Source organism: Borostomias antarcticus (genome assembly GCF_949987555.1).
Source record: "Borostomias antarcticus genome assembly, chromosome: 11".
NCBI classification, from domain to species: Eukaryota; Metazoa; Chordata; class Actinopteri; order Stomiiformes; family Stomiidae; genus Borostomias; species Borostomias antarcticus.
The window spans coordinates 3,796,404-3,818,915 of record NC_140244.1 but is presented as its reverse complement, the minus strand read 5'-3'; the positions used below and the strand labels follow the sequence as shown (position 1 = coordinate 3,818,915).

At 43.8% G+C, this 22,512-nt stretch overlaps 1 protein-coding gene across 3 annotated transcripts; it reads left to right on the top strand.

The window, feature by feature from the left end:
- The first annotated feature begins 3,417 nt into the window (after window positions 1-3,417).
- stx18 (syntaxin 18) lies at window positions 3,418-22,090 on the top strand. 3 transcript variants are annotated; one of them, XM_084446364.1, is made up of 11 exons: window positions 3,418-3,587; window positions 14,110-14,177; window positions 18,000-18,115; window positions 18,311-18,388; window positions 18,620-18,686; window positions 19,307-19,407; window positions 19,699-19,790; window positions 20,026-20,084; window positions 20,512-20,581; window positions 20,739-20,819; window positions 21,199-22,090. In XM_084446364.1, the coding sequence occupies exons 1-11, from the start codon at window positions 3,435-3,437 to the stop codon at window positions 21,292-21,294; spliced, it is 981 nt and encodes a 326-aa protein (XP_084302490.1). In that variant the 5' UTR covers window positions 3,418-3,434; the 3' UTR covers window positions 21,295-22,090. The 3 variants fall into 3 exon arrangements, with proteins under 3 accessions (XP_084302490.1, XP_084302491.1, XP_084302492.1); XM_084446365.1 differs by lacking the exons at window positions 3,418-3,587; window positions 14,110-14,177 and adding an exon at window positions 16,326-16,410; XM_084446366.1 differs by lacking the exons at window positions 3,418-3,587; window positions 14,110-14,177 and adding an exon at window positions 16,340-16,410 and having other exon boundaries at window positions 18,014-18,115.
- Window positions 22,091-22,512: the final 422 nt, after the last annotated feature.

Genomic DNA, 22,512 nt, shown 5'->3' with positions numbered 1-22,512 from the left:
AATGCACAACTCACAAACATTACATTTATAGCAAATCAGTGCATAAGTTAAGCAAGTCTTTGTATAACTGTTAGCCCCTGAATGCATTTTGTGGCTCTGTGCATGCCAAAATTGAATGGGTTTTAAATTGGCCAATGCTACACCCTTCCACCGAGTTTCATGAAAAGCAGTCTGGTAGGTTTTGTGTAATCCTATCCCCCTAATCCATGTTTGGGCGGCTCCTGATTCACTGGGGTTGAGGTAAAAATGACTGGAGGTGAATGGGTGGCTTTATTTGTCCAGCTCTGTGGCGCCCCCCTTGGGTCACAGCTGGCGGGGGGGCAATGCGGTGCACTCCGTGCTCTCCCCCCCGCACACCCCAGTCCAAAAACTGTGTCTCTAGCACCCCAACACAGGGAGCTGGCTTCGTTCTAAGTTTTGTTTTCATTCGTGGATCCAGCCCGTGATTAGGATCTGCTCCAAAATTTAATGAGTTTGCTCCAAAGTTTAATGAGTAAGTGGCCCATGATACACCCCTTCAGCGAGTTTCATAATAATCGGTTTGGTAGTTTTTGCGTAATCATAGTCCAAAAAAATGAATGGAAGTGAATGGGCAGTCCAGCTGTGTTTGGGCAGCCCGTGGATCTGACCCTTCGCGCTTCGGATCTGCTCCGAGTTGGTTCCAAGTTGGCCCGTGCTACACCCTTTCACCGAGTTTCTAGAAAATTGGTCCAGTATTAATTGCGTAATCCTGTTAGCAAGCACGCACACATGCATGCCACCGGAAACATTACCTCTCGCCCTGCGCTGTCACTGGGGCGGAGGTAATTAAACATTGACAAAGCCCAAGTCCTTACTGTATACTATAGGCCCTATTCGTCACCAAACTCAGAGACCTGGACATGAACCCCTCCTTGTGCAGGTAGATCCTCCACTTCCTGACGAGCAGACCTCAGGCGGTGAGAGTAGGCAGCCACACCTCCTCCTTCACCCTCAACACTGGTGCGTCCCAGGGCTGTGTCTCGTCCCCACTGCTGTACTCCCTGTACACACACCACTGCATAGCCACTCTTGATTCCAACTCAAGTTCGCTGACGGCACAGCTACGGTAGGCCTGGTCTCCAACAACGATGAGAAGGCCTACCTGGAGGAGGTGCCGTACTAAGTGGTATCAGGATAACAACCTCCACTTGAATGTCAGGAAGACAAAGGAGATGCTAGTGGACTATGGGAGGAAGCAGGAGAGGACCTGCCATCTAAACATCAGTGGGACCCTAGTAGAGAGGGTAGAGTACTTCAAATATCTTGGTGTCCAGATCACCAAGGACCTGACATGGAAAGCAAACACAGACGCTGTGGTGAGGAAGTCACAACAGAGACAGAGCATCCTTAGCCTGGCTCCACCCCCTGAATCGCACGCCTGTGCGACTTTAGGGGATGAACTAATCACTGAGGACTCCTTCGGCGACGCCCATCTTGGAATCAATGGGAGCTTGTTCAGACTAAATAATGAGGTGAAACAAAATGGCGATTCAGTCTGAATGTCAGGCTAGAGCATCCTGGCTGAGAACATCACGTCCTGGTCCGGCAGCAGCACGACACAGGACCGAAAGGCCCTGCAGAGAGTGATACGGTCAGTGGAGCTTATCAGCGGTGCAAAACCAAGGCCAGGAGAATAGTGAAGGACCTCAGCAACCTGGACTACAGACTCTTCTTTCTGCAGTCGGGGAGAAGGCACCATCCACAAGGCCAACTCGGAGAGGCTCATTAGGAGCTCCTACCCCCACAGGCCTGAATGAGGACACTGCCTAGGCCTGCTCTCTGCTCTCAACAGGATGCAAACCCCTCCTCCCTCCAATAACACTCTACTGTCACTACTCACACACCTGGACTTAACTCTGCAGCTATACTCAGCACAGCAGCGCCTTATATTTGACAGACTACTCGTTTATATACACATACTTGAATATACACATAATATATATCTGAATACGCATGTACAACATATGACAATATATTTACCTCTGCCTCAGCGACAGCACATGGTGAGAGGAAATGTTTTCGGTAGCGTGTGTGTGGTTTGCCCATCCGTTAGCAGGTTAACGCAAAAACTGTCAGACCGATTTTCATGAAAGTCGGTGGAGAGGTGTAGCATGGGCCAACTTAGAACCCATTACATTTTGGAGCGGATCCAAATCACGGGGTGGATCCGCAAGCCGCCCAAACAGAGCTGGCCTTTCACCTCCATTCATTTTTTGGACAAGGATTACACAAAAACTACCAGACCGATTTTCATGAAATTTAGTGGAGGAGTGTAGCATAGGCCAATTCAGAATACTTTAAATTTTGGAGCAGATCCGAATCACTAGGCGGGTTCACGAGCCGCCCAAACACGCTGCCCATTCACCTCCATTCATTGTCAATGGGGGGGGGGGGGGGGGGGGGGTCTTGAAACCGCCATATCTCCACATGGGAAGGTCCCAGAGATTTGGGTTTGGACTGGCATAAAGCTCTTGACCTATCGAATGCAGAAATACCAAATACATTCATGGGCGGAGGTGTGTGCTCTCCACCACCATTTCTAGTTTTTAGCTATTTTGTATGTGGGCTGACTCAACTATTGAGTAGACGCCAGGTTCAGTAGTGATTTCCTAATGTAAACAAGAAAATTAGATCGATTTAAGATATATATTTGGAATTATGGTTTATCCACCTATTACATTTTTACAAATATAGTTATAGTTATATAGTGCTTTGATGTCACTATAGCCTATAAATGACATTAACTTTGCCTAATAGGGGCTTTCACTAGATCTCTATTGCTTATAGCTTGTCGCACGTCAAATAAGACAAAAAACAACAAATTTTCATTCAATGAATGAGGTTACTTTAATAATATTGACTATTTTCAAAAAGAATGAGACTGGCCTGCTATATTCTGTAGCTACATGATTTTCTTCTGAACACAAACTATGTTCTCATCTCTAACTTCTGTAGGCTAGTGCTCAAAATATAACAAGCATGTCTGACAATGGTAACCAACGCTTCCAAGGCAGTCAAAATATTAAGTTTAGATAGATTGAAGGGTTCTAAATAAATAGTAATAAACAGTATTAAGAATTGATATTGATATGGAATAGTTATAGTGAGAGAGAGAGAGAGAGAGAGAGAGAGAGAGAGAGAGAGAGAATTAAAGGTAAGTAGGCTACTATGGTAGGCCTATTATCAAGTTAGTATATATTAATGTATATATAGTAGTATACATATAGTAGACTTCCATCTGATATCAATGTTAAGAACATGAATTGGGTGTGTTCAGAAGAAAATCCCGCAGCAAGCCTCCTCTTCTCAAAAAGGGTTGAAGTAGATTCTGTGAGTTGTCGCACAAATATGACGTCTTATGTGGTGACGTGTCTTCTGTTGACAATTGTGCAAGCCACCTTTGCTACTCAGACATGGCTGTAGATATAACTTTACTTTTCAAAGCCAGTGTGAAAACTGTCAAAACTAGAAACAAGGCCATAGGAGTAGGGTTCGAGTCTACGAAAGATGACATTTTCAAGAGGAGCAAAACGAAGAACGGATTTTCTCCTAAAGCGAAGGAGGTGGTGAGTGTGCTCTCACTGGCTAGCCTGCTATACATGCGGGCACAGTCCTACTAGCTACAGTTAACTAAGCTAAACTAAGTTATCCACTCAATTATCGTGATAACTGTTCAACTTCCTTGTGTTGCAGAGTCGTGTGGGTTGTGCGTAAATGTGCACAGAGCTAGTCGGGTATGATCAAGCCGGCTAACACGCTACCCAGCTGGCTAATGGTGCGTTCGTTTGTGGTCGGAGGTGGCAAGTCGCAAGTGGCAAAATACCTACTTCCGACCTGTGTGCATTCAGCTATATACCATTATATCACAGTTACCTAGTTATATCTATATACCATTATATCACAGTTACCTAGTTATATCTATATACCATGATATCACAGTTACCTAGTTATATCTATATACCATTATATCACAGTTACCTAGTTATATCTATATACCATGATATCACAGTTACCTAGTTATATCTATATACCATTATATCACAGTTACCTAGTTATATCTATATACCATTATATCACAGTTACCTAGTTATATCTATATACCATTATATCACAGTTACCTAGTTTTATCTATATACCATTATATCACAGTTACCTAGTTATATCTATATACCATTATATCACAGTTACCTAGTTATATCTATATACCATTATATCACAGTTACCTAGTTATATCTATATACCATTATATCACAGTTACCTAGTTATATCTAGTGCATTCGAGCAACTGGGGGCTGAGAAACATATCCGAATTTGCGACAAGGAAGTGCGAGTTCATGCGGTGTTTTATTTAATCATTCCTAGCAAGTCGCACTTTGCCACCTCCCAGTTATAAACGAACGCACCATAACAACTCTGTTCATTCAGTTGATTCATGCTACAGTTGGCTAGCTAGCATATGTCCAGTAGCCTAATAAACTCCTCAAAGTAGTTCGGAAACGTTATTTCGGTCGATTATTTCTCCTCTTTAATAATACAAATTGGTATTGTAGTTTACATCGTTGGAAAGCGTGGTCACCTGTATAACGAGGTACAACTCGTACTCGTGGAATGAGTGACAGCTAAACGTGGTGATATTCGCTCTTGTTTTGAGCTTCAAGTGCTGCCAGTCACAGGTGGATGACTGGCATCTCATTGACTGCACTTGTGTGCATGGGTCCTCAACTTTTTGTGTGTGCTCCAAGCATCAACATGGCCTTCAGGATAAGGCCTGTGCAATAGGGCAACTGGAAGCTGGTGTTCCGGTAGGCAGAGTGGCAGCATTATTTGCTTCACTGAGGAACCGCACGCTTTTTTCCAGAGATTTACAGGCAAGATTTGCACAACGGTACCACAGACAGACCTCTGATCAGACGGTAGGAGCAGACTGCACATGGCCAGTCTTCTTGCTTAGAAGGCTGCCAGGAAGCTTGCAATGACTGCCCTTCACCTTCAGGCCCATTTGCACTGGTGTCGACAGCACCGACAGTGGAACCTAAGAATGTGGGGCAACATCATGTTCAGTGATGAATCAAGGTTCTGTCTGCGGAAGCTGGATGGCAGGATCAAAGTATGGAGACGGCGTGAAGAACGCTATGCACATTGCTGCACAGATCGCGTGACATATTTCAATGGGGGCAGTGTGATGGGGTGGGGTGTATCTCTCTCACAGGCAAAACAGAACTTGTCATCATTGAAGGCAACCTCAATGCAGTGAGATATCGGAATGAGATTCTGGAGCCAGTAGCGATCCCATATCTTCAGAATCTGGGACCTAACTCCATCCTCCAGGATGACAACGCTCATCCCCACAGAGCCAGAATCATCACAGAGTACCTCCAGAATTTGGGAGTGGAGAGGATGGAATTGCCGTGAGTCCAGACCTCAACCCAACTGAACACTTGTGGGATCAGCGTGGGCGTGCTGTACAAGCTGGAGTGACCAACACAACCGCGCTGGTTGGCCCTCAACAACTCCTGGTTGAGGAATGGGATGCCACCCCACAGAAAAATGAGGTGCCAAGCTGTTGTGGCTGCGTATGGATCTTCCACACGCTACTGAGGTCTCTGACAGTGTAAAATGAATGAAGTATAAAAATGGCAATATGTGTTTTTTCCTTATCACTGTGGGAGAGTGCAGTCATCCAATCCACCAAGCAACTCAGAACAAGAGTGAATACCAACGGAAGAATATTGCAGGTGATTTTGGCACATTTTGGCGGGGCGCTACCCACACATTTAGCTGTATTGCTTATTCCACAAATGCGCGATTCTTACAAGTTGTACTTCGTTGAAAAGGTGATTAATCAGGCTTTCCAACGATATAAAATACAATAACAATTGGTGTTACTGAAGGGGAGAAATAATCGACCGAAATAATGTTTCTGAACTATTTTTGAGGAGTTTCGTTGCCCCTCTCTCTTTCCCTCTCTCTCTACCCCCCCCCCCCTCTGTATATATATATATATATATATATATATATATATATATATATATATATATATAATATACAGTAATCTCAACAACTACTTTATAATTAAAACGATTTAGCATTGGACCCCTGTTTACCAACCTTTCTGCTTGTCCCTTGCATCAAAATCAATACTAGTTTGAAACAATAACACATTTCTAAGTATACATTTGGAGATTTGTAGTTTAAATGTAAATCTTGAGTAATTAATAGCCTGTTAGTGATAGTAGATGTGTTGTCAGACGCATCATTTAAATAATGTGTCAGATATGGTATGATACGTGATCAGAAAATTAGATGGACCTCCTTTCCCAGACTGAAAAGTTGAGGTTATAAAAGATTGTCCCTTTTGCATAGGCTGTCTGCTGCTCTGTTAATGGTGTTAAAGGTTTATGACAACTATTTAACTTGCAGCTCTCAAGTCGGTTGGTTGGTCTGTCGGTTGGTTGTCGGTTGGTTGTCGGTTGGTTGGTCTGTCCGTCGGTCCACAAAATGTCCACAAAAGTGCTGGTGTTATCCACAAAAGCACAGTGGCGCCACAGCTCTTACTAATCCTCTTTTTATACGTACAGTGGATCACATTTTATATTCAATTCACAATTAAAAAATGTTTTTCGAAAAGCAGGAAAAAAACATAATTTTAGGTGAAATTCCACCTAGACCAGCTCCCTGGTTGGCAAACTAGCTAATGTAAAGTTATCCAGCAACAACATTCCAATTACATCATCCAGACACATTTGGGCACCCGGACACTATTTTCTATGACGGCGTCATTAGACCTCACTATGGCTAACCGGTCAAACGGCCTCCTTTTCTCAATAGGCTCTGTGCACCAGCTTCACTACTTCCTGAAAGTCACTTGGCATCTTTATTTCCTGTCCAATATGATTGGATTAAGTGATTAATCAGGTGTGCGCTGGGTCTGCCGCACACCTGATTAATCACTTAATCAAATCATATAGGACAGGAAATAAAGATGCCAAGTGACTTTCAGGAAGTAGTGAAGCTGGTGCACAGAGCCTATTCTGGGCGATTGGACTCGGAAAGTGTTTGAGTCTACACGACCTTGGGTAAGTAGGAAAAAAAAGCTAAATGTGTTAAAATAGCTGGCATATATCTTTAAGATCCTGTAAACCACTGGTAAATAGAATAACTCAGCCACATGAATAAAGGTCCCTTCAAACGCACCTTGAGGAACATGCCCTACTTTCGCCATGGGTTTCAGCACTTTATCCAGGCCTGATGTCTTAACCCATAGTACCAGTCACACAGCTCGGCACAACTGTGCTTTTGTTAATGTTCCGCGCACCCGTGTTGCACTGATATTGAAAATGGTGGTTTAATAAAAACGGGGATGCTTTTTGGAGGTAACTCAAACCTGGCCTGTGGCGGCTGCCCTGGTCTCCCATCAACCCTCCTGCCTTTCTCCCGCCGTCTCCCCCCCCCAAGCTACAGATATCATCAGAAATGATCTCGGTGAACCAATGTCAGGAGAAATTGAAATTGGAAGTTTGGAATGTCCTGGCTGCGTCCATTATGTTGTGGCTTTCATCCATTCCCTCAACCCCACGTCCTCCTCCGGCACAACTTGAGATGGGCCTGTTTTTTTTTTGTATTTTTAGCATGAGCCCTCTCTTCGCATGTATGATTCCATAAACATGCTGCAATAACATTTTCTTTCGGCTCTCGAACAATTTCTGGAGGAAAGCCGATCCTCCCAAGAGCCAGTGATTAAAGGTGGAAGATCAAAACAGAGAAAATATTAAATTAGGTCCCCAGTAACAATGTTGACGGCCTGCACCTAATGCACAACAGATGTGGGCGCCCTTCAAGACATGCATGGCTCTCCCGTTTCCCAAAGATGGTCAGCAGAAAGAGATAAAAATGGGAAAAGTAAAGGAATAAAAAGTTGTCTTTCATTCAAAAATGTTAACCCGTGTGGAAAACTTAAAGATCTTTTGAAGCTGAAAAGTTGGCTTGTAAGAGCGCCAGTGTATACAGGTTTGGTTGGGTCGGTTGGAGAATTGAACCTCATAGGGGTAGGTTTGGGGCACTATGATCTCAGTTTCAGTACTCACCTCAGTCTCCTCAGCGGGCTGTCCATCTTGTGTTTAAATGGAGGAGGTTACCCCAAAATTGTTAAATTATGTGTAGAAAATAGCTTTGCTTCCCATGGTGCCTCTAGCAGTGGTATGTCAAAATTGGCTGCTTCACACACTGTTTTCTTTGAATCCCTCAGAAGTGTGTCTGTTGGCCAGCACGTTAGAAGTGCACTGATGCAAACCTTTTGAGAGGTAGGGGGCCCTCTTCCATACAGTGAATTTGAAATGGAAATCATAATTTGGTTTAATCTCATAACATTGAGTTAGGCTAGATTTTGAGAACCCAGTTTCATATGAACCTTGTTGTTAGTCTATTGAACTGTGAAAGTTTGAAAGATTCTCAAACAATGTGGAGAATATTGGGTCGAATAGAATGTAGGATTGGACTGGCCCAGGCTGTTTGTTGGCCCCATAACCCTTGCCATTGGACCACAAGAGGTAACTGGTCATTCACCTGGCCAAGAGGACTTTCCCAGGCTTTCTCTGTTACACTGCTGTCAGCCTATGTGTTACAATGCTGACTGTAACCGTTAAAAACTGATTTTAAACATGATTTAGGCTACCGCTGGGTTTTACAAGTGACTGAGAGACTGAGCAAGAGACTACTTGTCTGTGGAAAATCATGACTTGAGCTAGAAAAGTAGGCTATTTTGAGGTAAAGTGGTGTGACCAATTATGCTTTGTCTCAGACTGAGCCCATTCAGTGGAGAATCTCCATAGACATTTTTTTATAATGAGGTCAAGACTTGATCTGTGAACACTCTTAGTGTCTGTGCTGGCTAATGACTGCAGTTTTCAAAAGACTAGTCCTAGTTCTTACCATCTCATGGTTATTCTGTGACATGCCCATTGTGGCATATAAATGCACTGGTATTTGACTGAAAATGGAAAGTGTGTGTTTGTGGATTTTTTTAGCTCATGTTTGACAAGTGGTAGTGATGCTGAAAAGCTCTGTCGTCACTCTTGGCATTTTTACGTGTGCTGACAATTTGGTTCAATAGAACCACACAGCCAAACCCGAGAGCCCTGCCAGAAGTCTTTTAACAGAAAATGCGGGGTTAGTTACCTCCCCGGAGAGGTCATGTTTTTGTGGGGTGTGTACGTGCGTCCGTACGTACGCATGTCTCTCAGCAGGATTACGCAAAAACGAATGCACGGATTTTCACGAAATTCTGTGGAAGGGCATAGCATAGACTACCTTAGAAACCATTCAATTTTGGAGCGGATCCGAATTACGGGGCGGGTCCACGAGCCGCCCAAACACGGCCAGGCCATTCACCGCCATTCATTTTTTGGTCCTGGATTGTGCAAAAACTACCAGGTTGATTTTCATGAAACTCGGTGGAGGGATGTAGCACGGGCCACCGTAGAACCCATTCAATTCTGGCGTGCACGGAGCCACGAAATGCATTCAGGTCTGTGCTCTCTGAGCACCATTTATCCCACAAGCGACTGTCAGTGATAACAGACCTGTGTAATATTGAGGCCTAATCATTGAAGAGTAGAGTACAGACACCTACATCCAAAGATATGGACAAGATACAGGTCATACACAATCTCTCTCTCTCTCTTTCTCTCTCTCTCTCTCTCCCTCTCTCTCACTACCCCCTATGTATAGGCCTGTCCTCACCATCAGGTTGTGATTTTAATGGATTTACCTGAGCTGAATATGCTGCTAAACAATCTCTTTACCATTTGGCATAATCTCTGCACTGTTTTCCCATGGAGGCTGGGCAAATTGAATTTTGAGTCAACCAACATGAGAGCCGAATACAATCTTATCTCTTTCCTTGGATTTTGCACGAACATTAAGTAAAACAAGTGACAATAAAAAGAAACAGCAGAAATATAGAGACGTAAAATGTGAAACCCCAGGCCCGAGGATGTGTGTCAAACTTCAAGCTGTGAGATGGAACCCAGATACTGTTCAGACTAAACACTGTAATTGTAACAAAAATACTGTGCCGCTTCAGAAACGTATAGGCCTCGCATGCAAAGTGCGGAGTGTGGATTGATAACTGCCATTGCTCTCTGCTCTTATAAAGCACCCTTTGACAAATCGGCCATAGGACATGCCAAACATGAACACACTTTAAACAGTCAAAAATGTGTGATGGGGTCCATCATGCTGCCTCCAAGCCTACGCTGGTGACACTGTGTACAGCATCAGTCAGTACAATCTCCTGAGTTTTTCTGCTAAGATTACAGTTGAAACTCTGGCATGCAAATTCAACTATGGACTGGACAAGATAAGATCAAATGTATAATCCGACTTAGGATGATGTGATTTACGTGATTTGCTTAGAGTCGGGGTTTGGCGCAGTTTTGAAACGACTTTCAAATTTGCAAACCTTTCAGTGTTCGAAAAACCGGTCATGCTCACTACTGTAAGATCCTACTGTAAAGTTACAAAAAAGTTGCAAGAATAAAAGAACTACAGTATGACACATTCGATTGGGCTTTGTTAATCTATGGCTTAGTATGGTTGCCCACAAGACAGAAGGCATTAGTGTTGCTCAAATAGCCAACTGACAATATTATGTTCCGGCTTGGTACTCACATTCTCCATTAAACATCAAGATTAAAGGATATAAATAAATGAATGGGTTCAAAGTCAAATGCACTCTCAAACTCTGGTATGGTTACTTCAAATAAGGCTCCCTCAGTTCTTATATCCTCACTGGTGCTTGAATTTGACTGTGGGGATTCAGAGAGAGAAAGCTGCTCTGGACATACACTTGAAGTCTGTTGAGTAGAGCACATATATCGTGTTTTAACCCTCAACCCTTTTACTCTAGACTTGTGGAGATGTAGGCTTTGTCATCAAAACCTTAACATAAAGAAGTAACAATGGTGATTTGTTTTTCAGTTCTGTAGTTTATACACTTGAGTTATGTTACAGACAGTTGTACTAGTTTTAAATGGAGCGCCCGGCTTGATGGAGTACCATCATTTAAAAACATTCTCCCTACAGAAGGTCACAGTCAACAACAGCCTTCAAACCCATCCATTTTAAAGATCATGACCACGAAAATAACATGAATTGAATTATCTTACCCTATCAAAGCCAACAAATTGAAGTAGGTCAATTTCTCTACTGAACTTTAATTAAAGGCATATTCAGACTCAAAATATTCTTTATAATTAGAGCATAGAAGCAAACATCTTTGAATCCTTTGTCAAAAGTCAAATGGACTCTCTTTAATTTGAACAAAATGCTCTTCGCGGCCCTGAAAGATTTGTTTGGCTGTGCGAGAAGTTTATTGACTCTTGTTGTGACTGACCAAATCTCCCAACTCTGAAAACACCCAAAGCAACAAAAAAAAAACAACACGAAACTCTACAAGTGAGACATAAACACAGTAATAAGATCAGCCTGTGGCAAAGTCCTAAGTCCTCTCAAGTAAAGCATCTTTGCCTTGTAAAACCCCTCAGAATCTAAAAAGCCGATTTGGACAGGCTTCAAAATGGATAGCCGACGGTCAAAGCAGAGGGACCTGAAGGGCTGTAGGGGGGGCGGCCATTATCAAATCCTGTCAGTTACCTGGCCTCAGCTAAACAACGAGCCATCCAGACTCCTGAAACCTCTGCTGGCTAAGCTCTTCTTTCTTGTCTTCCTCATAATAATCCCCCGTGATGGTTTGTTTGTGCTTGTAGAGGCTGGAGGGGAAGGAGAAAGTGAGGAGGTAAAGTGGGGGTCCTTGATGATGATGAGATTAGATGTAGCCAGGCAGACTGTCTCCTCCTGCCTCCACCAGATCTCTTGTTCACACACGCGCGCGCACACACACACACACACACACACACACACACACATATACTCTCACACACACACACACTCTCTCTCACACACACACACACATATACTCTCTCTCTCTCACACACACACACACACACACTCTCACACATACACACACACGAATTCACATACTCCACACACACATACACACACACATTCACGCACACATTCATTCACACACATGCACGCACACACATTCACACACACACACACACACCACACCTTCAGTCAAGCACATGCCTATATACACACTCACATTCTCACATCCACACAGAGCCGTCTGTAGGCGCAGGGCCACCCCCTTTCCCATTGTTTGGGTATTACTAGCTCTTTAGAGTCTGGAGTTACAAGAGCAATTGATCCCGCTGACCCTCCGCAAACCCTTGAGGTTGCAGTGGGAATCCGAGTCCGTATGTATACACAGGAGACGGCCACACCCCCCCAAAGCAGCGCTCTTGACATCTCCTCTCCTCTCTTCCTGTGGTAAACGCGCCCCAACGACGCGTGGCTGCTGCCACCTGCTGGCAGTAGAGGCGTGTTGCAAAGCGAGGAGTATCCAAGAGACATAGAGCATTGTTTTGTAGTCTAGTTTCTTTGTAGGGTAGTAGATTTAAATATGAATAGTGCGACATAAGAAGTGTCTCACCATAGTCTCATCTGCTGATTTGTCTTTGATAAATACACAAAATAGAATAAAAATTGTTGGGACTGAATCCTGGGTTGAAAAAAGTGATTCAACCAGACGAGAATAGAGAGTAGAAGCGGGAGGAAATGCCCTCAGTTATTTCAGATGCACAGAGTGGGACCAAGAAAGAGGCTATGAACAGCATCTATATATGGTATGAGGCTTTATATGGTATTAGTCTTGAATCCGAATCGGTCAGACAACACAGTCGTTCTCCAGCCGTTCAACCATGGGAACGTCTCTCTTCCCTCAAACCCTCAGGAGCTCAAGTGCTCTGAACAACGATTAACATTTTGACCTCTGACAATCTTATTATTACAAGGGTTCAACCCACCGGCAGTCCCTCACTTAGCCGTTCACTTGCGATCTGTAGCAACGCGGCACCTCTATTTATTTTCAGAGAGAGGCGATACACGGCCAGCTAGGCTAATTGCGGCATACTTTTCTTTTCTTTTTTTTGGCGCCTTCTCAACGTGCAAAAACCTGTCATCGTTCACCTTTATCTCAAACGCGTTTTAGGACCTAGATTCCTCCTGGTCTCTGACGGTATTTATAGAGACGCGACGCCATTAGAAGTCTGAAGCTAGGCTCTGCTTTACAACTGCGCCAATTTGGTAATTATGGTCGTTAGGCCAAAAGAGCCCAGGCTGAAGACAGCGGTGGTTAGGTTACCAAAATAATCCCTGGTCACTCCGGGTCTCTGTCACAGTCAAACTCACTGTGTCATTTTTCAATCCTTCGCTTGTCTGGATTTTGTCTTTCTCTCTCTCTCTCTGTCTCTCTCTCTCTCTCTCTCTCTCTCTCTCTCTCTGTCTCTCTCTCTCTCCTCTCTCTCTCTCTGTCTCTCTCTCTCTCCTTCTCTCTCTCTCTCTTTCTTCTTCAGACAGGGCCCGCTCTGTGTGTGCGTACTCACTCGCACGTCTGTCCTTCCAGCACCACTGTGTGGATGGGGAAGCAATTTTGTCTTTTTCAATGTTTGACCAAATTACAGGAGCAAATATTGGATTGTATAGAGCTTCCTCTGGGTTTCTTAGGCACACATACTCTTGACATTTTACCAGCGATAAACAGTCAACAGATGATGAATTTCTGGCTTATTTCAGATGTCAGCTGTATGCAGTACCTAGAAGACCTCAGAATTTTATTTACGGGTGTTATTTGACAAGGAAATTGCCAGTTTGATTTTGGTATGTCCTGTAGTTAAATTAATTGTAAAATGTCAACATTCTAAATGCATGATGATAGATGGACAGTCATGGTCAATAAATAAAAATGAATCGGTTTACACAAGCTTTTCAAAGACCTATGTGAGGAAAGCAGGTTTCCGAGACATATTTTCTTATTGGAAACATTTTCTAAGACTTTCTTAAGCTATGTTGGCAGGTACTACATCTTGGAAGAAGAACTGAGTCTCTAGGGAGAAACACATGAGCACATTGATCAAGAGAAACAGAGTGACCCCAACTGTAGCTGAATCGTTTCCCTTCATTTTGCAGATCTCAAACATCACCAAGCTGAAAGACTTTCTGCTGCAGCACAGGAAAGACTATGTGAATGCCGGAAGGTAAGCCCTTCATGTTGTCAATTAAAACCTGTTGCAATTTCAGTTATGACATTCACTTGGCTGAGTAAAATACTAGCCTTTTATTTTCTCCACTCCACATGTGTTCTCGTGTGTCGGTCACCAAAAACCTCACTTGTTTTTGAGACACACTTGTGAACCAATTCAACCTATTCAACCATTGAATAACAAACTGTAGCCAAACTGATATAGACTAATATTAAATGTCCCCCTGAGAGGGAAATGGAGGGTATATTGGGGCCCACAGTCTGAAAGAGGAAAGTGACAATGACATGCTCTACTGTACTACTTTGAAAAATACTAGGTTCAGGTTTGAAGCACACTTCTATGAAAAAAGAATATACACTCACAGAAAAAAACACTTTTAGGTGCTTTTTTGATGCACAGTAGCAGGATTTCAGCACTGGTATCACCACCACAAAAAGTGTGCGAAACACATTCTTTTTTTTATACTGTATTTGTATTAGTGTTACTTGTTCAGAAAGTACAATACATAACCATATCCTCATTGCATTACAGAAAAAGACACAGTAAGGCCTATGTCACAATCATGAGGTACTTTATAGGACATTCCATAAAGAGTTAAAAAAAAATGTGGGGGGAAAAAAATGTATAGGAAGCATTGCAGGATCAATTCTTCATCCCGTTATTTTATTTCAAGTTGTGTATCCGATCAGTTTGCTTTTGTAGAAGCAAACGGTCCCTATCGCCTGTATGTTTTCAAAGGCCTCACAGAGCCCTTCAACCTTAGTCCACACACATCAGGACCAGCAGAGCAGAATGGCCCGACCACTGAGAAAGACTCCATTTCTGACGATACTTTTATGTTGAGCGATTCCATCGTTAAATCCCTGTTTGTTTTCCCTGGTGGGCGTTTCGGTGCACGCACAACACTCTGGTTCTCTTCATGGTCTTTCCCGTGTGTGGGCGTAGGAAGAAAGGCCCATCGGTCACAGCATTACAACGCACACACACGTAGAATAGGGGGGGAAGAGTGGATAAGATACGCCGTAGCCTGGCTCCAGCCCCCGAATCGCACGCCCACTTTCATTTTGGAAATGCCCCTCGGGGTCTAGTAAGGCTCTCATCCAGAGGGATTTCTCGGTTGGGATTCCAACCAGGCTAATCTGCGTCCTTTGAGTGCGATAACGGAATTGAACTGTGTGATGTAATTAGGGGGTTAGGGGAGGAACTAATCGTTGTGGACTTCCTCTTCGGCTGCGCCCGTCCGAGAAAATGGCCGCAACAGGACCCGACTGAGACTGAATAATGATTTTTTTTATTAAACCGTTATTTAACCAGATATTACTCGTTGAGATTAAAGGAAATCTCTTTTTCAAGAGTGACCCGGCCAAGACGGCAGCACGCAATAAAAACACAACCATCCAGGTTTCATACATGCAGAACAACAATAAAACATGAATAGAAAGTCATACATGCAGAACAACAATAAAACATGAATAGAAAGTTTCAGGAGTGCATAGGCAGTATGGGAGTTTAGGGACAGAGACACTTCCCACTACTTTCAAGCTCCAAATCCTTTAGGATTTCCTTAAAGGCGTCGTGTGAGATCAGTTCGGGGAGTTTTAAGTCCTTTCGGAGGGCGTTCCAATCAGAAGGGGCAGCAGATTTAAAAGCAGTTTTCCCCTTCACAGTGTTAACACTCGGAACAGTTAGCTGTTTCATGAAGTGAAAGGACATGGCGATTCAGTGTGAGTGTCAGGCTCTATGCTGGGGAGTCACATAGGGAGTTCCTCGCATGTTCAACGGCAAATAAAGATTGGCTTTTGAAGATCCACACCAGGATCACTTTTTACTGCGATATTTTTACTTGTTACTGCCGATTATTTTTACAATAACCTGAAAAATAGGGCTCCTGTCAGAATATCCTATGAAATACCTCATGTGATTTGTGATATGTATTGTCCCATAAATATGCAATGAGGATATGGTTATGTATTGTGCGATGTGAATGACAAATAATTGTTAAAAAAATATATGTAAACTCAGTATTTGTGATACATTATCCATATATCCTATGTGTTTCACAATGCTAACACACCACTGCAGTGCATAAAAAAATGTCAAAGTATTTTTTGAGTAAGGGCAGCCTATTCCTTTTTCAGAATCTGAAAGTAACAGGATGGCTAACTGCTCCTAACGGTTCATTTGAGCTTCTTGGAGGTTCTAGAAAGCCAGCGCTGATGGGATCTGAGTGAGTGAGTCATTCAGATCTGTGACTGCTGGCTGTGTTACAGGCTTCAGGTCTGATTGCTCTAGCGAGAGAGACTGTGTGTGTGTGTGTGTGTGTGTGTGTGTGTGTGTGTGTGTGTGTGTGTGTGTGTGTGTGTGTGTGTGTGTGTGTGTGTGTGTGTGTGTGTGTGTGTGTGTGTGTGTGTGTGTGTGTGTGTGCGCGCCTGCGTGTGCGCCTGTGTGTGTGCGCGTGTGCGCCTGCGTGTGTGTGTGTGTGCGTGCCTGCGTGTGCGCCTGCGTGTGCGCGCGCGTGTGTGTGCGTGTGTGTGTGTGTGCGTGTGTGTGTGTGTGTGTGTGCTGCAGGGGGGGCTGCTGGCGCAAGGTCAGTAACAGACGGGTGGTCCCTAGCAGTCTCCGGTCTAATTGTGGGGAATAATTTTGCTGCAACTAAGTGAGGAGCAAATCTCACTCTGAGACTAATCCTGGCTTCCTCTACTCCAGCCCCCTCAGGCCGCTGTGTGTGTGTGTGTGTGTGTGTGTGTGTGTGTGTGTGTGTGTGTGTGTGTGTGTGTGTGTGTGTGTGTGTGTGTGGTGAAGGCCTCCAGCAGTGATGCTTGGGCCCTGATTTCTGACATTAATCCATTAAGTATTTACTGAGTGTACAAGTTTTTGGCAGCTCACCACAGTTAAACATTTGGATCTGCAGATTTCCTGCTGAAGAAATTGCATGCTGCAAATTAATTATATAGAGGGAGGGGGAGGGAGAGGGAGAGAGGGGGGGGAGAGAGGGAGGGGGAGAGAGGGGGGGGAGAGAGGGAGGGGGAGAGAGGGAGGGGGAGAGAGGGGGAGGGGGGGAGAGAGCGGGGGAGAGAGAGAGGGAGGGGGCGAGGGAGGAGAAGAGAGAGCGAACATGTTTATTGCGAGAAAAATAACATGTTTATTTTAAATGCAAGTGTAAATGGGAAACAGGGAAATTGTGCTTTTTAACTTAACTTTAGACAGGTTAGCTGGAGCTAGTCATAGAAGATCACCTGCCATCCGGCTTGCTCAGTCAGTAGTAAGCATGAGACTCCTAATCTCAGGGTACGACTGGGTTTGGGTGCATTTAAGCATTTCTACACGTGGTACCTGTATCATGCATGTTTGACAAAACATCAATCAATTAATCAATCAATCAATCACCAAACCTTAGAATTATAAGGTCCTATCTCCTTTTAGTGTAGTTCAGAGATATTGAACATCAAAGTTAATTTGTATATTAATGTATTTGCAGTGTTGTTGTTTTTTCTCAAGTAGAATGACAGCCTTGTTAAGCTATAAAGGTGTGCTACATAGCAGCTTTGCCAGCTGGATGGAATGAGAAAATGTTGATTCTAAACATCTCTGAACTACTGTACGCTAAACGGAGATAGAACCTTATAATTCTAAAGTCAGGAAATATGCTAGATTAAATGTATTTATTTTACATAAGGCAGACGGACGGTGTACTACCTTCTACATCCAGCAGAGGGAGACGTTCGGTGTTTTATTCAACTCACTGAAATACAGTATTGAACTCAGTGTGCTTCTCTATCATACAGTCTGTAACCTGTGAACCTGTTGTTTTATCAGTCTTATCTCATCAGATCTGACCCGGATGACCGACAACGAGAGAGACCAGATTGACCAGGACGCCCAGATCTTCATGAGGACCTGCTCTGAGGCCATCAAGCAGCTACGCACCGAAGGTGTGTGTGTGTCTGTGTGTGCGTGCGTGCAGATCAGTTCAGTAGTTCACTACTGTTTGTGCATACATTCCCTCTGCACTTCATAAATAATGTATTTACTAATGTTGTTGTGATGGTATTGTTAAGTCAGAGAGAGTTCTCTAAGGGGAGTCAAAGCAACTAATAAAAATATGAGGTCTTTCTTTGTGCCTCCAGCGGAGAAGCAGGTGTTGTCAGCCCAGGTAAAACAGCACCGAGGGGCCGTTCTGGACCTCATGGAGATGTACCTGAAAGGTCAGTTCCTAATATTGACCTTTGCTCCATACATCATTCTGTATTTCAGTGTACTGGGTTCATTTTGAATTGATGTAGTGTTTTCGGTGGCTCCACAGATTGAAGTTGACGATTGTGGATTTTTTGGCACCATAAGATTTCATATCCATGCTTTATTATGACAAGACTATTGTAAATCACAAAAGCAATGCCCGTGTAAGAAGTACTAACAGTGTCTTTGGATGACTGTAGGAGTGTGTAAGCTGTACTCTGAGCAGAGGGCCATACGGGTGAAGAGAGTGGTGGACAAGAAGAGACTGTGAGTGCCTCAGTTGGACATCCACAATTGTGTCTTTGCACTGTTGCACTTCACTATTCCACTTTTCCATTTATACATGAGTTAACGCTATTGTGAAGGGGAACAGCTGCTCATGTTTTATTGATGGACTTGAGTGTGAAGAGAAGGTCAGTAATATGTCACAGGTAGCCAAAGCACTCAAATGGATATAGACTGCATTGCTGTGTATTTATTTACGTGTGCAAATAGGGACAGTGCATATTAATGAACATTCGACAATAAATGTAAATGTTGTCTAGAATCAGGAGGCAGGTTGGGTTTGGCATTAGCCCAAGAAAACACCACCTTACCCAAACAGTAGCATTTGGCTCTGGTGTTATTTTTTGAAGCATGAGAAAACCTTTTTATTTTATTTGATGTATTTGTGTGAACTCATCTTCACTGTAAATGAGGGAAACCTTAGTGCTTAACGAGTATAAATAAAGGTTTGAAATTATTATAATTTTTTGCTTTCAATACACAGTCATACTTGATGTGCACATTTTATTTACTAAGTGCAATGCAATGTGCTTCGCACGCACGCACACACACACACACACAGACACACAAAACAAGGGAATAAAACCTCGACGTGGTTCCAGGTCGAGACTAGAGCCGGAACACCACAGCAAGGTGGAGAGGACCCCCCCGCCGCCGCCGGCCGAGCCCAGCGAGGAGAAGACGACCAGGGAGGAGAGCAGCGGTGAGTCAGCCTCTCACAGACCCGTCTGGAGGATGGCTCTAGCGGACGCAGGGGTGTGCGGAGTTCCCTCCCATCAACCCCTAGAACGGCCTGTTCTTTTTATGAAGTTTGAAATGTTTCAACGGCTTGAAATGGATTCAGAGTAAGGAACGGACGGTGTGCTCCGGAGTGTTGATTTCTGATGGAGAGAGGAAAAGTGACGGCGGTTCGAGGACGAGAAGTGAAATGATCTGGTGATTTGTTCTGAGGAGTGAGGTGACGGTGTCCCGTGGTGTTTTTGTCCGTCCGTAGAGAGGAGCGTGACGGAGGTGCCGGACAGCGGCGTCAACCCGTGGGAGGAGGGCCGGGTGGAGGACGAGCTCTCGCCAGAGGAGATCCAGATGGTGAGGAAAAGCTTTGAGGACGGTCATCTCCAGCCCCCACTTACGGAACGATTTGCTTGATTGTGTCCCCAATCGTGTTATTATTTGATAAAAAGAGAGAGAGAGAGATGCTTTTCAGTGTCCAGTTTAAAGTTGATCTCTCCCACCGAAACACACGTTTCCTCCACCGACTTCATAGACTGACGATTCCGATCTGGTAACTCACTCAAGGTGTGTTTCCTCCCTGTCTGTCCAGTTTGAACAAGAGAACCAGCGGCTGGTCAGCGAGATGAGCAGCCTGGTCGATGAGGTCAGGTGAGTCGGGGTCTCCTCCTAGGCCTGTTACCCTTCAGGGTGAGGAGGTTTATGACCAGAGCATTGGAGTGAGTGTCCCCCGACAGCTCTACCGGAAGGTCGGTTGGCCTCCACTGAGGGAACTGGGCACAAATGCCTACGACGTGGAACCATAGCTCAGCTGTTCATCGCAACATGAATTTTGACTAATCTGCTACGCATCTCTGGTGTTTCTGAGTCTAGTGTCGTCTCTGGTGAGGTACTGCGAACCTCAAATGCATGGTTGAGGGCGATGACACGCTGGTGCGGTTTAGTTTGTGTGCTTGTAGCGAAACTAGACATTGTTACCCTGACAGTTTTACAATCTAGTAAGCAAGCTGTGTTAACTTGTTTGCTAAGTTGCTGGATCAAATCTGAGATTTGTAATTCCTTTGCCTCCGTCTTCCAGGCAAATTGAAGGCAAAGTTGTTGAGATCTCACGACTCCAGGAGATCTTTGCAGAGAAGGTGCTTCAACAAGTAAGTGCTCACTACAACAATCATCTGTAAGCAAACCTTTCCTTTGATAACAAGTAATTCTACGGTAATGATGCTTGCCACTCTCTCTCTCTGTCTGTCTGTCTGTCTGTCTGTCTCTCTCTCTCTCTCTCTCTCTCTCTCTCTCTCTCTCTCTCAGGAAACTGAGATAGACAGTATCCACCAGCTGGTGGTTGGCGCCACCGAGAACGTCAAAGAAGGGAACGAAGATATCCGAGAGGTAATTGCACTCGTTTGACTTAGTTTTCCATGTAGACTGTGACAATACAGTCTGAGAACCGATGCTCCCATTTACCACATCTGCAACAGATGAAAAAGCTGTCACTTTTCAAGAGTGTACTTTCAAAGCTACAGTTTAAAACAAAACCTTTTATTGTTTGCCGCAACATCATTCTTTGTTTTATCTGTATGATTCAACACTGAATTCCCCAGTTAAGACACGAAAATCTTGAGCCCCAAGTGTGTCTGTTGGCCTCCATTCTAACTAGCAGAAATCCAGATTTCATCATTAACCAAAAACAGTGTCAATCAGTGGATTAATTTTACAGCTTCATATACTTTGTATGGAAAATCCTTCAGTGTTTTAATTCTGTCTCTAGGCCATCAAAAACAACGCCGGCTTCCGCGTTTGGATCCTTTTCTTCCTGGTCATGTGCTCCTTCTCCCTGCTCTTCCTCGATTGGTACGACAGCTAACCTCCCCACACAGGAGCTGCAGGAAGTCCGTGCACGCCTCAGGAAGTGACATCAGCCTGGGTCTAGCCCTGAAGGACATTACTAAGGTTGGCCAGAATAGAAGAACATTCAGGTGGTATCTACTCCCACGTGGATTCTGGGACAGCTTATGGTATCCAATAGCCAATCATAACTGTTGTGATTGCAAATGACCCAGGCAGGAACTTTCAGCACAACTAACACCGCCGTGTCACCCGCACTTAAACCACTAGAGGGCAGCATGGAAGCACTTCCTGTAGCGCAGCTATTGGCCAAACATTGTGTCTGCTATGTCCACTTGTACCCTGTATACAGTATATGGACAATGTATTACTTTAGTCCACAACAGTGCTTGTTAGTTCAAATTACCATCTCGCATTAAATGATGACTTTGGTCTCAAATGATGATGCTTTCCGTCTAACACAAAATGATATTATCTGAGCTACCATTTCATATAGTTTGATACATTTGACTTAACTGCTTTATTACTTATGTGGCCTTCAATGCACTTCAGGATACTGTGTAGACCTGTGAAGTGTTGTCAAAATATCCAACAGAAATGGAAAGCATTTTGGTTTTTGGAAACCATTGCGATGTCACATAGCCTATTTATTGAAATGAATTGTGGATTTATTTAAGATAATCACTAGAACACTCCAAGGTAAGGCTGCTATGTTTCAAGAGGGAATTGTCAGTGTCAGAGAGTGTTAGCTTGTGTGAAATGGCAACAACAAAAATCAACGAGATTTGATATATGCACTGGCCTGCTGTTCTAATGATGATGTCATTCCCTACAGTATATCAATAAAACAACACAGCTCATCAATTAAATCGTCCCCTTCCTTCTTTATTACATATCGAAATAACAGCATGTGATCCATACATTCACTAGCTGATGGATAATATGGATTGAAGGTCACTCATTCTCTGTCAAACCAAGAGTATCTGAATATCATATTGATCTGCGGATTTCTGGGCCCTATTATCCAGAAAACAGGCTTTGGAGAAATGAGAAAATAAGCCGCAGATTTGATTCACATTGTTCTGCCAATCTGTTCATTTGGATTAACCTATATTCCAGTGAAAGGATTATAGTGCTTCCATATTCTACTTTGATCAGGGCCCCAGAGAAGCAGAGCTGCTATTTCATATTTCTTGAGAGTGAAACGTCTAAAGCACTTCTGACATATTGTCTTTTT